Source organism: Aethalodelphis obliquidens, unplaced genomic scaffold (genome assembly GCF_003676395.1).
Source record: "Aethalodelphis obliquidens isolate GAN/ISIS:26980383/991018 unplaced genomic scaffold, ASM367639v1 scaffold31, whole genome shotgun sequence".
In the NCBI taxonomy this organism is placed as follows: domain Eukaryota; kingdom Metazoa; phylum Chordata; class Mammalia; order Artiodactyla; family Delphinidae; genus Aethalodelphis; species Aethalodelphis obliquidens.
The window spans coordinates 8205756-8221777 of NW_020837975.1; the positions used below are offsets into that span (position 1 = coordinate 8205756).

The 16022-nt window shown below is 42.5% G+C and overlaps 1 protein-coding gene and 1 pseudogene across 5 annotated transcripts in view; one reads left to right on the forward strand and one right to left on the reverse strand.

Annotated features, from left to right (window-relative positions):
• The first annotated feature begins 7658 nt into the window (after positions 1–7658).
• LOC113630862 (suppressor of cytokine signaling 5-like) lies at positions 7659–11638 on the forward strand (annotated as a pseudogene).
• Positions 11639–14953: 3315 nt separating this feature from the next.
• Positions 14954–16022, reverse strand: part of SLC26A8 (solute carrier family 26 member 8) — a 75381-nt gene continuing 74312 nt past the window's right edge. For all 5 annotated transcript variants that reach the window (XM_027126734.1, XM_027126736.1, XM_027126735.1 and 2 more), the window contains one exon: positions 14954–15745. In XM_027126734.1, coding sequence (XP_026982535.1) covers positions 15461–15745 — 285 coding nt within the window. In that variant the 3' untranslated portion in view covers positions 14954–15460. The remainder of the gene's footprint in view (positions 15746–16022) is intronic.

Consider the following 16022-nt stretch of genomic DNA (forward strand, 5'->3'; position numbering starts at 1 on the left):
GCGTGGCACTGAGGGTTCCCTGTGTGCTGAGTCAGAGCTGCGCAGCCAACTGTAATCTGCCTTGTTTTCCTGGTCTGTAAAATGGAATAATCAGGTGTGTCCCAGTGCCTCCGCTGAGTTATTGTGAGGGCCAATTGAGAAACTATATAAAGAAAATGGAGGGGGGGGCGGGAATTACAAGTGAGAAAGAAAAGGAGGTGGGAGCAACACAAAAGAAAGACTGGAAGGAAGGAACCTGTGACCCTATCGTCACTTAAAAAGTAAAAACTTTCTCTTAAAATTTCAAATTCAACAGAAGACTGTAAACGAAGGAAGCAGGAGAATAAAAACTTAGTGTTTTCTTATTTTACCACTTTATCTTTTTAGTACAGATAAACACAGTTGTCTTTATAGAATATTTTTATACTTTTCTAAGTGCATTATCTCATTTGATGTTCATGACAGCTTAAAGGCAAGACAGTTATTACTTCCAATACACAAATAAACTAAAACTCGGAGGGGATATGTACTGAGAACCTTGGTGTCCTGACACAGTGATCAGTCATCAAATCCTTCTTGTAAAGCAGGGTTAGAAAAGTTTTTCTGTAAAGGGCCATATAGTAAACCCCAAGAGATCTTGGGGGCCATAAGATCTCTTAACTATTAAGCTCTGCCACTAGAGCTCAAAAGCAGTCATAGAAAATAGGGGCTCTCAGTGTTCAAAAAAAGTCTTATTTATGGCCCCTGAAATTTGAATTTCATGTAATTTTCATGTATCATGAAATATTATTCTTCTGTTGTTCTTTTTTCCACTATTTCAACCATTCTTTGCTCAGGCCTTAGTTTGCCGACCCCTTTGTAAAGTACTGCAGCTGGACTGGGTGGAAGCCTGCAGACCTTTGCCCTTAAAGAAGTTAGACTCCAGTGAGGAAGACAGACAAGTAATTAATTGAGAAGGGAAGATGAAAGTACAATGGTGCTGCACAGGTCAAGCATGGGGCTTGGGTGGGATTTTATTGAGCAAAGTAGGTCATTAAGTCCAGCCAGGGAGGAGGCAGCTTTTGAGTTGGGTCTTGGGAAATGTGTAGGATTTCCAGAGGTGGAGGAGATGTCAGGCTCCTGAATGAGAAAATCAATTGAGCAAAAAGGCACAGACTTGGAAACTTACAGGCAGGGACTGGGGCTGGTAATGACTGAAGAGATGAAGTGGAACATGAGGCTGGAAATGTAGGTTTGCCAAATTTGAAATTGAGTTAATTAATATCTGTTGCATGGAACCCGAATGATAGCATTTCTGGGCATATTGCAAAAGAGGACAGCACCTGTTGGCCAAGGAAAACTGCAACCCAGTTTCCTCCCAATTCTATCCTGGAAAACAAAAGGTGAGTTGGGGCAGACAGTCAAGCCCTGGAGTATGTGGATTCTGCCAGCTCAGGAAAACCACATGGGGCTTAGAAAAGACAGGAGAGAGCTGGTGGCTGAGGGAAAGTCCCAGAATGGGGAAATTAGTGCCTAGCACTTACCAGGTGCTCAAATATTTGTCTAATCAAAGAATAAATGATGTGCAGTTTATGAGAAATGTCTAGATGAGGGAGAGAAAACGCTGAGAGGGACAACAGGAGAGCTGTGCTAAAACCCAAATGGGTTAGTGCAGATCCATCAAAAAGGAAATACATCTCTGAGTGACTGTTGATTCTCTCTCTAAGAGCTCACCAGCCATCTGTTTAACAACTCATTTGAGAATTTTTCCAGAGTCAGTGTCAAGTTCACTGGACTGAGTTCCCAGAATTGACTATTTCTCCTTTTTCTTTCATCTGTTTTTCCCCAGTCTCCCAGCATGCTTCAGTTCTTCACACCTTTTCTGTAATTTCTATAATTGTTCATATAAGCTGGTTTGTTTTTTTCCGGTATTCTAAAGCCTATACCTTTTTCTGTGTTTCTCGCTTTAAATGTAACTTTAAAAATCACTTCCCCCCCCCCCCATTTTCACAGGACTTATCCTAGTTTGGATTTTCCCCTTCCAGAAGTTATTCTTAAAAGTGGTGGCCATTCTTTGGTATTCATTTTCAATTACATACATACGCCTCTCCCACAACTGTTTTTCTGCAAGTTCTTTTAAAAGTAGGATTATTCAGAGAACATGAGTCGTCATGTTTTTGCTGCTCATGGGCAGTGTCAGAATTTAATTTCTGCAAGATCCCATTCCTTTTGAGCTAACTTATTTTTTCAGGCTGTCCTAGGGTCTTACCTAATGCTTCTTTGGAATTTTTGAAATATGAGCACCTGAAGTGTAGGATACATGTTTCATCACACCCATTCCCTGCCTTGATTACCACAAACTCTCATAATTTTGATCTGAATTAAGTCCAAAGTATCACTTCCCCTCATGGCTTTCTCTATGTCCTGCAAGATGAAATAGGCAACAGAAGAAGAAAGTGAAGATATATTGAATAAGATTCCCAGTAGATGTCTGCATAATTGGAGAACCCCAATAGAACTTTCTCTTGCCTTTGTGATTGTTTTGTGAAGTATATTGGGAAAATATAATTATATTTTAGACTTGAGTCTCAGTAAACATGGCACAGTCAACAGAATAATTGAAGAGAATTGAATAAAGAGATTGAGGTGTGGACAGGATTAAGGGAAACCAACTAGGGATGGTGAAGACTAGCAACAGTGGGAGTCTTTACCACCCTGTAGGCCTGAAGACACAAGGGGTGGAGGTGTTACCAGACCCAATGAGAGTTTGTGTTAGTCTGCTAGGGTTGCTTTAACAAAGTACCACAAACTGGGTGGCTTAAACAATAGAAATGTATTGTCTCAGCCCTGGAGGCTAGAAGTCTCCAGCAGGGTTGGTTCCTTCTGAGGACTCTGAGGGAAGGATTTGTCCTCTTTGCTTGGCTTGTAGGTGACCGCCTTCTCCATGACTCTTCAGATCATCTTCCCTGTATGTGTGCCTCAATCTATGTTCAAATTTCCCCTTTTCATAAGGACATCAGCCATATTGGATTAGGGCTCATCCTCAAGAGCTCATTTTAACTTGATTACCTCTGTAAAGACCCTATCTCCAAAAGGTCACCTTCTGAGGTTCTGGGGGTTAGGACTCCAGTATATCTTTTGAGGACAGGGATACAATTCAACCCATAACAGAGCTGTAGCAGTAAGAAAGGACTGCCTGAATACAGGTGTGCCCTTTGATAGAGGGATATAACCATGGTGCAGCAGGGAAATAAATACCCAACCTCTTTCTCCAGTCATCCTCTCCGGCTAGTGCCTCCCATTGACAAAACTCAACTGGAAGTTAGAAGGCAAAGGTGCCTGGGTGATGCAGTCCATGCAGGCCAGCCTCCCAGGGCACAGAGCAGGGTGGAGAGGTGGAGGGTGAATCTGGAGGGCAAACAAAAGATCCAGCACGGCCTGTCTGGGCAGTCTGTAGGATACACCCAAAGCAGCCAGCACTTTCCAAGCAAGAAGTCAGCCTCTTGGGCTCCCTGATCCCAGGAGAGGCTTGATAACAGGAGTTGCTTGGAGATAAACCACTTTCTGGCTTTGTTCTATAAAAGCTTATACTTCACAAGGAAATTGTGCTGGAGTGAAGGGTTGAGGGGTGTAGGTGGAGGAGATATAAGAATAAAAGCCTTGGGACTTCCCTGGTGGTCCAGTGGTGAAGAATCCACCTTACAGTGCAGGGGACGTGGGTTCGATCCCTGGACAGGGAACTAAGATCCCACATACCGCGGGACCACTAAGCCCGCGCGCCACAACTGCTGAGCTCGCGCGCCTCAACTAGAGAGCCTGTGTGCTGCAAAAGTACAGAGCCCACGCACCCTGGAGCCTGCACGCCACAACTAGAGAGAGAAAACCGGCACGCCACAACTAGCGAGAAGCCCGTGCACCGCAACGAAAGGGCCCGTGTGCTGCAACAAAAAGATTCCGCATGCCTCAACGAAGATGCCAAGTGCTGCCACTAAGACCCGACCCAGACAAAGATAAATAAAATAAAAAAATAAATAATAAATAAATCTTTAAAAAAATAAAAGAATAAAAGCCTTGGCTTGGTAGGGTGGGAAACTACGCATCATTTTGGATGCTCTGGCCACAGCGTGAAGGTTGGAGGAGGGGAGGAGATTCTCTAGCAATGAGGAGGTTACAGAGATTGATGGTTCTGGAGGCAGGTAGAGCCCTTGCTCTGCTCCCTGGAGGTGCTCTGGGGAGGCAGCAGGGTGTTGCAAACTGACCTGCGCTGATCGTGTCCAACTCTTAGTTCTTCTACCTGGGTAAAGAACTTCTACCAGAGAAGTGTATAGTAATGAGGATTTGTCCGCACCACATCCTCACTCCTGGGATATAAAGAAAACAAGTTTTGACTAAAATCTGCCACACACATTTGTTAACATTCATTAGCAGGCAGGCACAGCACAGCTCTTGTGACTTGTGTATATTCTCTGAGGTCACTCTGTCCTCTTGGAACCTCTGGCCCCAGGTTTAATTTCTCCAGTTTGGCAATCTCGGGGCCAGAGTGAAGACTTTAGGAAATACATAAAAATGCGCAACATGGTTTAGACATTTGAGTTCTGATTTCTACCTGCTATGCAATGTCAAATTCATATTTCTTTTCCTTCTTTCAGATACTTTCCACCAGGCCCACCCTCATGACAAACATGTATCAAGTACCCACTGCAGCCCGGGCAGGAGACTAAGGGCTTGGAGAAGCAAAGAAGAAGAAAACATAGCCCTTGCCCTGTAGGACTTAATAGCTAATTCTTTTTTTTTTTTTAATTTTTATTGGGGTATAGTTGATTTACAGTGTTGTGATTCAGGTGTGCAGCAAAGTGAATCATTTATACATACACACATATTCGCTAATTCTTACATAGTAATGACTATTTGCTGGATACTGTTACCCCTCATCCCTCAAACAACTCTATGAGATCAGTACCATTATTATCACCTGTGTTTGACAGATGAAGAAGCTGAGGTACAACCAAAGTCACACAAACTAGTAAGAGGCAGAATTTTGAATCTGGGCAGCCGGGCTCTCAAATTCATACCCTTAACCACACACCCTATCATCTGTCTAATTTAGTGGGGGATTATAAATACGGTAGATGCACAAAGTACCACAGGAGCACAAAAAAAGAGGCCTGCTCAGCTCAGGATTTGAGAAGAGCTGAGGAGAGAGGCATCTCCTGAATGAGATGACACGGGGGCAGCATTGGAACACATCAAATAGGTGTCAGCTGGGAACAGAAGGGAGGGACGGAACCTGCGGTCAGAGAAGACAGCATGGTATGTGGGGGAACCATAAACAGTGTAGCATCACTGGAGTATAAAATGCAACGGGGAAGGAGGGAGATAGTTTGCTCCACAAATGCTGATTGGGCCCCTTTCATATGGAGGCACTGTGCTTGTTGTTGGGGGTATGGCAGGGACAGAGTTTCTAAGGAAATTAAACTTGAGTTTTCAAACATTTTGCTTCCTTATTCACTAAAATAACTTTTTGAAACTACCCCCATGCAAAACATGCAACAAACTAGGAATAGAAGGGAATTTCCTCAACCTGATAAAGGCTGAGGAAAAACACTCAGCTGTCATTATATTTAATGGTGAAAGAGTGAAAGCTTTCTCCCTAAGATCAGGAACAAGAAAAGGATGTCCACTCTCTCACCACTTCTGTTCAGTCTTGTATTGGATTTTCTAGATAGGGTCACTAGGCAAGAAAATTACATAAAAGCCATACAGATTGCAAAGGAAATTGACACTTTAAAAGTGTTAACATCACAGTTTTGAATGCCATCCAATGGAATTTAAATACAATAGCAATTTGATACCCACCATCATTCATTTTTATATGTAAAAAATAAAAATCACTTTAAGAAATTTTACATTACCCGCTTTTCTCCCTGAACTTGTATTTCTATTTCATTTTACTCTCACAGAAGTTTATCCTCAGGTAATACAATTTTATGCTTAAAAGTCTTGTATTGATCATCCTATCATACTTCTCCACCATACAAATGTGCGTTTATGTTGTAATTTAATTTGTAAAAATGTTTCCTGAGATCATGATCCTCTAAAAGCTTTCTTACCTATCATTATGAGTATTATTATTGCATGATTAATCAAAATAACATATAGGATCATTTTGTGATAGATGAAACTTTATTGCAAATAGACCTCAGTGCAAAGGTAGGTGATTTTTCTCAATAAGCCCTGCCTCATTCTATTCATGTTTGTTTGGTAATAGCTACGAAAACTTGGTCACATAAAATAAGTACATGGGAATGGAAAGGGTTTGGCACAGGAGTATCATTGTTTTTTTTAAACTCCTTCCAAATGTGCCAAAAATCACGTAGTAATCATCATCAAAATTTATATTAATGACCGTCAACTGACAACTCCAAGAGGTCCTTATTCAGTTTTGTTGAAGGCAGATAACTGGAAACCATCTGACTTGCAAAAAGTCATTAAAGTCACTTACTCTCTCAATCCAAACACCAATATTTCAATATATTCCTTTGTTTGGACCTTTGAGAGGTTTATACACCCTCTGGCAGTGAACCTGAGAATGACTTTTTGGGGAGGGAAAGGCCTTTTTTGTTTATTTGCTTTGATTGCCCCACTACTCCTTGGAATGACAGTGACTTTTGTTTACTGCTGTATCTCCAGGGCCTACAAGAAAAGTGTCAGGTACGTAGTAGGTGCTCAGTGAATTATCTGGGATGTTATGAAAGAATGTAGAAATCATGGGTGGCTGGGTGTATGGGGGGGAAGGGACCAGGGCAGGAGGCAGAGACACAGAGGCACTCAGTGCACTGATTTGAGTTTCTCATGTCAAAGGCACCAAGAAGCCACCTTTCCCCAAATTGAAGCAGCACTGAGTAGAGAAAAGGCCTAATCTTTGGCATCTCACCTGGGTTTGAGTTTTGACATTGACACTGAATAGTGGTGACTTTTGCCAAACTCTTGGTCTTAAGAGTCCTACCCTGGGTAAAAAGAATAACTGTCCCTCTCTCAACGAGAGGCTTTGGAGCAAGTAACAAATATGATCATGCCTGTGAAGTACCTGCACCATCGCATGCACTCAGTAAATAGGAATTGTCCTTCATTTGAACCTGCTTTTCCTTTTGGTGACACACCTTTCCCTCTACTAGGCCAGAAATTTGCACTATTGGACTTATTCTGAACGTTCACTGGCACAGATACTAAGCAGTAGACAAGATGGTAGAGTTAGGGGCCTCAGGGGGAATCCAGGGCAGTGGGACCTCCTGTACCTCAGTTTCCTCATCTAGGAAATGGGAGTAATAACAGCCCTACCTCGCAGGGTTGTTGTACAGAATAATGTGTTAGCTTTTGTGAAGTGCTTAGAACAGAACCTGATACACAGTAAAGGGTTAATAAGTGAGGGCTACCTGGGAGAGAAGGAGCACGCCAGGGTAATAGCGGAGTGGGAGAGTGGGGATCATCTGAGCTGCTGTGTCTCCCACACACCATTTATAAGATGCATCAGGATGTCGCAGGGAGTCAGGCTCTATGGAGGAACGAACACCACTGGGCAAGTTTCAGTGAGTGTAGCAGGTTAAGGGCACCATGCGTATCTGTGGCCAGAAGAACAACATATTTCCTTCACGGCTCCTGCCCCTCCAAAGCCCTGCCTGCTATTGGTCATGAGCTTATAATCAACCGATAAAGTGGGGAAAATATGGAATAACTTCCAATACAGGTGTCAGAATCTCTTCAGCCATGAAGGAGGAAGCTGTAGTGAAAATGCAGGCATGAACTCCAACAGATGTTTTGTCTGTCAAAGAGAAAAAATCAGTATAGGAGACAGCTCCTCAGCAACAGAGCAGTCCCTGAAGAGGAAATGTTGCCTTATGACTGGGATTAAGCTCTTCAAAGAATTCTTCAAGGAGAAACCAAAACTGTGCCACTGAAACTCCTCAGATTGTTGAAATAAGCATTGAAATGGATAATAATTCATGTGTCACCCCAGGGACAAGACTTGCAAGAAGAGGTTTCTACTATTGACATGCTCCGTGGGGTAGGAAGAAAAAGCATTCCTGTTCTGCAGAGACACAAAGTTCATTGGATACTGGTAAAAAGCTTGGTGGAGGGAATTCCCTGGTGGTCCAGTGGTTAGGGCTTGGCGCTCCCACTGCCAGGGGCCTGGGTTTGATCCCTGGTCGGGGAACTAAGATCCCACAAGCCACACAGCCAAAAAAAAAAAAAAAAAAGTTTGGTGGAACTCGAAGTGGACTTCAAAGGAGGAGAGGCGAAATGACATAAGCTCTGTACATGACATGAACATCATTTCCAGCAGCACTGTAGGAGACAGAGATTGCAGGATACTGTAGGCTTGTGTTTTCCCATGAGAACTTAAACAAGCGGTCAAAGCTCCTCTTTTCTAATAAAAGAAAAACACGCCTTTCTGAATTAATGCTTGAGAAATGTTCTTTCCCTGCTCTCTCAGATTTAGCCCCTAAATGGCCTTTGATTAAACAGCATATTCCTGTGAGCCCACATTCAACATTTTTTGATACGTTTGATCTATCCTTGGCTTCTACAGAAGCTGAAGAGGATAAGCTTAGAGAGAGAAGGCAGCTTGGTGTTGAAAAAGAGGTTGATCCCCTTCCCGATGCACAAACACATACGTCTAAAGACACTGTACCGGTTAATTTTTTATATAAACTGGAACCAAAGTCAGCTCCTAGAATAACTGAAATAAATCAGAACAATTCTGCAATTTCACAAGCTAATTGTGACTCAGAAGAGGACACAACCCCCCAGTGTTTGCAATCACGTAGGCAAGGGCAACGTCAGGTACCCGGAGACAGCCATGCCCATGTTAGTAGATGGAGAGCTTGGGAAGTCCATAAACAGATTGATTACATACACTGCCTCATGCCCAATTTGCTTCAGATTACAGGCAATCCCTGTCACTGGTGAGTGATGAACCATTACGAAGCAGAGCCATTCTTTTTTTTTTTTGCGGTATGCGGGCCTCTCACTGTTGTGGCCTCTCCCATTGCAGAGCACAGGCTCCGGACGCGCAGGCTCAGCGGCCGTGGCTCACGGGCCCAGCAGCTCCGCGGCATGTGGGATCCTCCCGGACCGGGGCACGAACCCGTGTCCCCTGCATCGGCAGGCGGACTCTCAACCACTGTGCCACCAGGGAAACCCAGAAGAGCTGTTCTTGAAGAGAAACCTGAAGGCCCATTTTTGATCAGGGACTCTGCAAAGAGTCCTCTTTTCCGTGATCTTCCGACGTGACAACAGATCCCTGCCTGCCCAAATTGAACAGTGGAATCATAACCTTAGTTTTAATACTCACGACCCTTAGACAATTCATTCTTCCACTGTAACAGGACTTTTGTGGAACGCTTTAAAGATCCCAGCTCTTGCATGTTTTTTGGACCATTGCTTACTATATCACTAAATAGGACATTGTCTTTTAGGCCGCAATATAACTGCCATGCAGTCATCTGTAGGTGCACCACATATGATGGTGGTGGGCTCCCTTCCCATCAATGTTACAGGATTTTTTAAAAGAGTGTCATTAAAAACAAAAAGAGTTCGCTGGTTAGAATGAGAACCAGTCAAGGCAAAGTAAACTCTCCCATCCCCAAAGGACATTACCTAGATCTGCTTTTATGTGCGTCAGAGAGTACACCTATAGCAAGCACACATATCAGTGTTAGGCTTCTTCAGTACAGTACGTAAGCTTAGTGTTAGTATCTGTCAGACGTGATCTACTGTTACTTAGATAAACGTGGTGCCTATTGAGACAACAGAGGATAGAGCTACAGGTGTTCAGTAAGGCTACAAAAACATTTAGTTGATTTAGTTAATGGGTTTTTAATGGCTGTAGTAATTGAGTGAGGCAACTCTGGGGCATTTGCTGTGAAGAATTCTATTTCTTACTGAAGAATAAATAATTATTGGATGAGTGTTACAACAGTGTGACTAATGTTTGAAATTACCATTTTTCTAAAAATGTTTTCTATAAACTTTCAAAAGTAGCAATGTTTGTAGTTACTATAAATCAATCTTTGGAAGTCCCCAAAATAAAGACTGCTTTCCTTTAAGGAAAAAAAAATTGCAATTTTCTGACATGAGGGCATAGTGCATTTCACTTAAGCATTGCTATAGTTTATACTCAGTCTCCTTGTCTGTTTCATGAAAAGTACTGTTAAGTAAACTGGATTTCTGTCAACTCCCTGGCATTTCCCTTAAATTTATTAAATCTGAAGAAAGGATACTGGAAATAAAGTTGTAGGCCTGGCTTCCTAGAGGGCTGAGGCCAGGTGTGGGCATCCAGCAGGGTTCCCAGGTTGTTTATCTCAGTCCTTAAGAACAAGAAATGCATGTTGGGATGGTGGTATTTTAGATTTAATCAAAGCACCCTCTAATTTACTAAAGAAAAAGTACTATAACTTTGGGAGGTAAGAATCCTTCATTACTAAGACAAAGCCCATGCTTTCTAGTAAAACAAAAGAAACACCCCAGAATGTTAACAGAATTTCTCTAGGGAATGGAAGTACAGGAGATTTCTTTTTTTTCCACCCCACTTTTCTGTATTTTATAATTTTCATTAAAGAGCAAGTATTATTCTTACAATGAGAAGCTGTATTTTAACAAATTTATAAGATAACACAAAATTAATTAAAGCATGAGTCTCCTTTGATTATATTAAGTCCAATATTCAGAGCATTGGATAGAGTTTTTAGAAAGACTTTGTCTCAGTTTGGGGGAATAATTAGCCCTATACTAAATGGTGCTCTAGTCTCACCTAACAAAGCATAAAAGTCATACCTGAAGTGATCAAACTGTTTCCAAGTAATTTAACCATTTCCCAGAACAAAACTCAAGATTTTTCTTGGTGCTTACTCAGATGGACACTTGATCCACAGTAGCTGTGGCTCCTCTACTCATCCTTGGTCCGTTGGGAGACTCGTGTTTATCCCACTTAATCTCAATGCCCAGCTCAAATGTCATTTCTTCTCAGTAGTTTTCCCTGACCCACATTCTTTCTAACCCTTCCTGTCATCTGTATTTCTATAGCACTTTACCTCTCATTATTATCACCTTTTCGTTTAGTAGGCATGACACTCTCTCCCCGCATGTTTGTAGCTTGGGAGCTCCTTGAGGGCAGATATCATATTCTATTCATTCTTTTATCATAGTGTGGTGGATTAAAAATGGCCATAAATTATTTTCTCTTCAAGAAGTGGAGTGTATTTGCCCTCACATTGAATCATGGCTGGCCTTGTCACATACTTTGATCTGTGGAATGTGGCAGGTGACATGCTGCCTTGAGCTGCTGTGTGCAGTCCAGGTACCCTCCCAGAGAGACTGTGTGGAGAGAGATGGCTGCCTGGCCAGCCTCCAGCCCTTGCAGCCATCCCAGCTGAGATGTCGAGACTTGTGAGTAAACCCATCTTCAATTTCTAGCCCCAGGTGAATCTCTAGATGACTGCGGCCTCATGAATGGGCCTAGCTAAACCCAGCCCAGATTGCAGAATAATGAACAAATGCATGACTATTGTTTTAAGCCACTAAATTTTGGGTGGATTGTCCTGCAGTAATAGATTATGGAAACACAGAGTATCTGGGGTATGGTGAGTCTTCCAATAAGTGTTTATTGAATTAAATTTATTTTTGTATTTATTTATTTATTTTGGCTGCACCATGCGGCATGCAGGATCTTAGTTCCCCTAATAGGGATCGAACCTGTGTCTCCTGAATTGGCAGTGTGGGGTCTTAACCACTGGACCACCAGGGAAGTCCCAAATTAAATTTAATTGTAAGAGACTGGATGGGTAAAATTGGTCCAGATGACCCTCATGGTCCTTTTTAGCACTGAGATTCTATAATCTCAAGACCCTTAATGACCTTGGATTATGCCATTACTTCCTTTATTTCTACCTATAAATGAGAGTTGAATCTAGATACAATACAGTTAAGTCCTTGGGCATCTTAGTCCATTTGGGCTGCTATAACAAAATACCATAGACTGGGTGGCTTATAAACAACAGAAATTTATTTCTTACAGTTCTGGAGGCTGGGAAGTCCAAGATCAAAGCGCTGGCAGATTAGATGTCTGGTGAGAACCCACTTTCTGGTTCATAGATGGCTGTCTCCTTGCTGTGTCCTCATATAGTGGAAGGGAGGAGGTTTCTCTCTGAGGCCGCTTTTTTTTTTTTTTGCAGTACGTGGGCCTCTCACTGTTGTGGCCTCTCCCATTGCGGAGCACAGGCTCCGGACGCGCAGGCTCAGTGGCCATGGCTCACGGGCCCAGCCGCTCCGCGGCATGTGGGATCTTCCCGGACCGGGGCACGAACCCGTGTCCCCTGCTTCGGCAGGCGGACTCTCAACCACTGCGCCACCAGGGAAGCCCTCTGAGGCTTCTTTTATAAGGGTACTGATCCCACTAATAATTGTAAGAGTGACCTAATCACCTCCCAAAGGCCCCATCTCCTAATACCATTATCTTGGGGATTAGGATTTCAACATGTGAATTTTGGGTGACACAAATATTTAGACCATAATATTCCATCTCTGGTTCCCCAAACTTCATGTCCTTCTCACATATCATCAACTCAAAGGTCTAAGTCCAAAGTCTCATCTAACTGTCATCTAAATCAGATATGGGTAAGATCAAGTTACAATCCATTGGGCTTTGTGACATTTAATGTATTAATATTTAGAGACAGCACCTAGGGTCACCTATTTTGACCAATCTCTTTTCCAAACCCAGTTTTCTGCAGTTGTATTGACTTCACGTAATTTCTTATATGTGAAAATCATGCCCCATAACCCATTTACTGTAGAACATAAACTACTTTGAGACTTTTTCAGTAATGGAGAAAAATACTCTTTCAGATCTGGCCTATACTCGTTTTTTAGTCTTTAAAATTTTTCTCCAATTTCTTATTAGAGATATAAAATCTGCAATGATGACCACACAATGAAAAGTGAGCTAACCAATCCAAACCATGGCATTTTGTAAAGTTTGAAACGTCTTAGAATTTCAGGCAATCTGCATTTTGGAAGAAGACTCAGCCTTTCTTTAATGCTGAACTGTTTACAATCAATTGACCATTTTTCTTCATCTTATTACTTCAGGAGGGGATGGATGCTATGGATTTATGAAGAATATGCTTTAAAGATAGGCTATAGTCCAAGCATCAGGTTGGTCTTTCTGAGGTCATGCATGAAAATCAAGATTTAGCTATGTTGCAGTTGTAACAGGAAGGTCCGAAGTCTAAACTCTACCAGACTCTCAGAAGCCATTGGTTCTGTGTTTAAATACCTTCCTCTGATGGAAATGTGGGAATGGAAGGGAGCTGGAGTGAGAGGGCGGCAGCCCACAGAAACGGCTCTCTGTGCACTTCCTAGTCTCCTGTTTTAAATGTGAAATGTTTTCTTGGTTTTGAAACACTTCTGTGCTTGTTCCTGCCACCCTGACAGCCTGGTTTGAACCAGTTTCTGGTTGAGACCTTGGTGCCATGGTAATCACCCTTAGGCTCCATCTGGCTGTGTCCCTGGGTGCCCAGCTTCTGTACTTACCCATGGTTACCACTCTTGGTCCCCCGTTTGGTTCTGCCCTCCTAGCAGTCATTGGAACCTACTTTCAGTCTAGCTCTTTCTCATCCTTCAGATGCAAGGTCATTGTCATTACCATAGGAAGAGTTTCCTTGACACCCAAGATAGGTTCAGGTCCTCCTGATGTATGCCCTCTTTGTTTCCTGTATTTTACCGTCAAGGTACTTATCACAATTTATAATTATCTTTGTCATCTATTCTGCTTATTTTTGTGTCTTCAGCACCTGGGACAGTGGCTGGCACATAGTAGGAGTTCAATAAATGTGTTGAGTAAACATGAACAAATGAAGCTTGTAACTTGGGCCCCCCACCTCTTTTAGGGTACAATTGTATATGACCTTGGGCTAGTTACAAAACTTATGTCTCACTTTATGCATGTGTAAAGTAGGGAGGGATAATATTGTTTTATTTACCCCACAGTTTGGGGTGCTGTGTATATAGCAGATGCTTAGTAAATGTTTGTAGAATGAATAAATGCACCTGTTATCTCCGTGATAAGAGACACTTATTTTAAGAAGTATTTCTTTCATCTAACAGGTGAGAGAAGTTGATTTTCTAAGCAAGGGGAATCTTGTTTACTGAGTGGGAAATAAAATTCAGTATTCCCAATGCCTTTGCCCAGGGGTTTATATTTCTGTTCAGGTTGTACCTTAATACTAGATTTTTTTTAATGGAGGAGGGGAAATTTTTTTAAATTTTTAAAACTTTTTTAAAATGTGGACCAAACTAGTGATTTGATTGACTTTTCCAATTCCTAAGGGGTTGGTGTCTGTCACAGATTTTAACTGTTTGGTCCACCAAGAGTACAGATCCTAGATTGCCTGGATCTTAAAAACCTATAAGAAAGAAGCAACGGTGAATGTGAATGTGAAGACCAGGGGGAGTTCTATAGAGCTAACATTCTCATTGGATGGTACAGCTTATTGGCCTTCTGAAACACTGTCAGGATAAGATCCTGACCTTGGAGTGACGGCAAAAGTGCTTTTAGCCTAACAGTTCTTTGTATTACAAGCCTTCACAGGCTGGCCTAACTTTTTTTTTTTTTTTTTTGCCACACTGCACGACATTTGGGATCTCAGTTCCCCGACCAGGGGTCAAACCCGCACCCCCTGCACTGGAAGCGCAAAGTCTTAACCACTGGACCACCAGGGAAGTCCCAGCCTGACCTAACTTAACCTATTTACCCCCTATTTCCCACTGCAGCAGTGCAGTGAAGATAACATATAAAGTACAAATGCTACGCAGTTTTTCTTTTTCATGCTCACCTCTTCCCCACTGTATCTACCTACTTCTGGGATTTCTTCCACCTGACAGTTCCTTCGGCATACAGAATACAGAAAAGGTAGAAGATGCAGGAAGTGTCCAAATGTAACTAGAGTTATGTATTTTATTTGAGCCTCATCTCTTTAGAGAAAGGGGAACACAGATGAGAGGAATAAGTTAGAGATGGTCTTAAAAAAAAAAAAGCACAGAGGTGAGGGGTGTGAAGAAGGAAATCCTTCAGTGGAACATCTGCTGAAGGTGAAACGAAGTGAACCTGGATAAGGAATTCAGAGATAATTCTTGGTGTTTAGTATTGTGATCTGGGAGTGTGATCCCAGCGCTGAGGAAGGAGGAAGGCCAACAGATGGAGGAGTTCCAAAGCAAGTACTGCTAGTTTGTAACTAGCCTGCATCTCCAGACCAAGTGGCCCCATTTGGGTGGGGAGGATTTGCTGAGGGAATCTGACCCCTTATTCCTAGCTCATCTACAAGGTATCCTCACTGGCGTTGCTCTGGGATGTAAGTGAATTCATAAGCTGATGCCTACTCTCTACTGACTGTGTCCTAGGCTGAGTCTGAGGTGGGGACTGGGGAGTTATAAACTGATACAGAGGCTAGTACTGCTGCTGAGAGCTTGGCCTGGATGTGGACTCAGGCTTGGTCTCTGTCTCTGGATCCAGCTCAGATTCAGGCTCCAGCTCTGACTCAGGCTCCATCTCGTGATCCAGGTCTAGGTCTGGATCTAGCCCAGTCTCTTGTTCTGACTCCTGCATGGGATACAGATCAAAGTCTAGCTCTGATTCCTCCTCTGTTATTGGGTCCTGGAGTATGAAGGCTGGACTTTTACTTCTGGGGGCTTCTATAAGACGGCTACTCATTTTATGTTTTGATTCTTCTTTCTGAAATACACACAATTAGATGGGTTAAAACTTCCCAATTAGATTTAATTTTTGAACAGTCAAGGAATTTCAGAATACAGTAGGACTTAAGGTACCAGAAAGCATGGGTTCCTGGCAAAGTAGAAAATATTTCTGGCCTAAATTTGCTTTTCATCTTCTTTGCACCCTCTGGTTCCTCAGTTACTTACCATGCTTCAGGCTCAATCAATCCATAACTTCCAATTTCTCTAGTTTTTGTAGCCAGCCTGGATTTCATGGTCAACCATTTAAATAACAA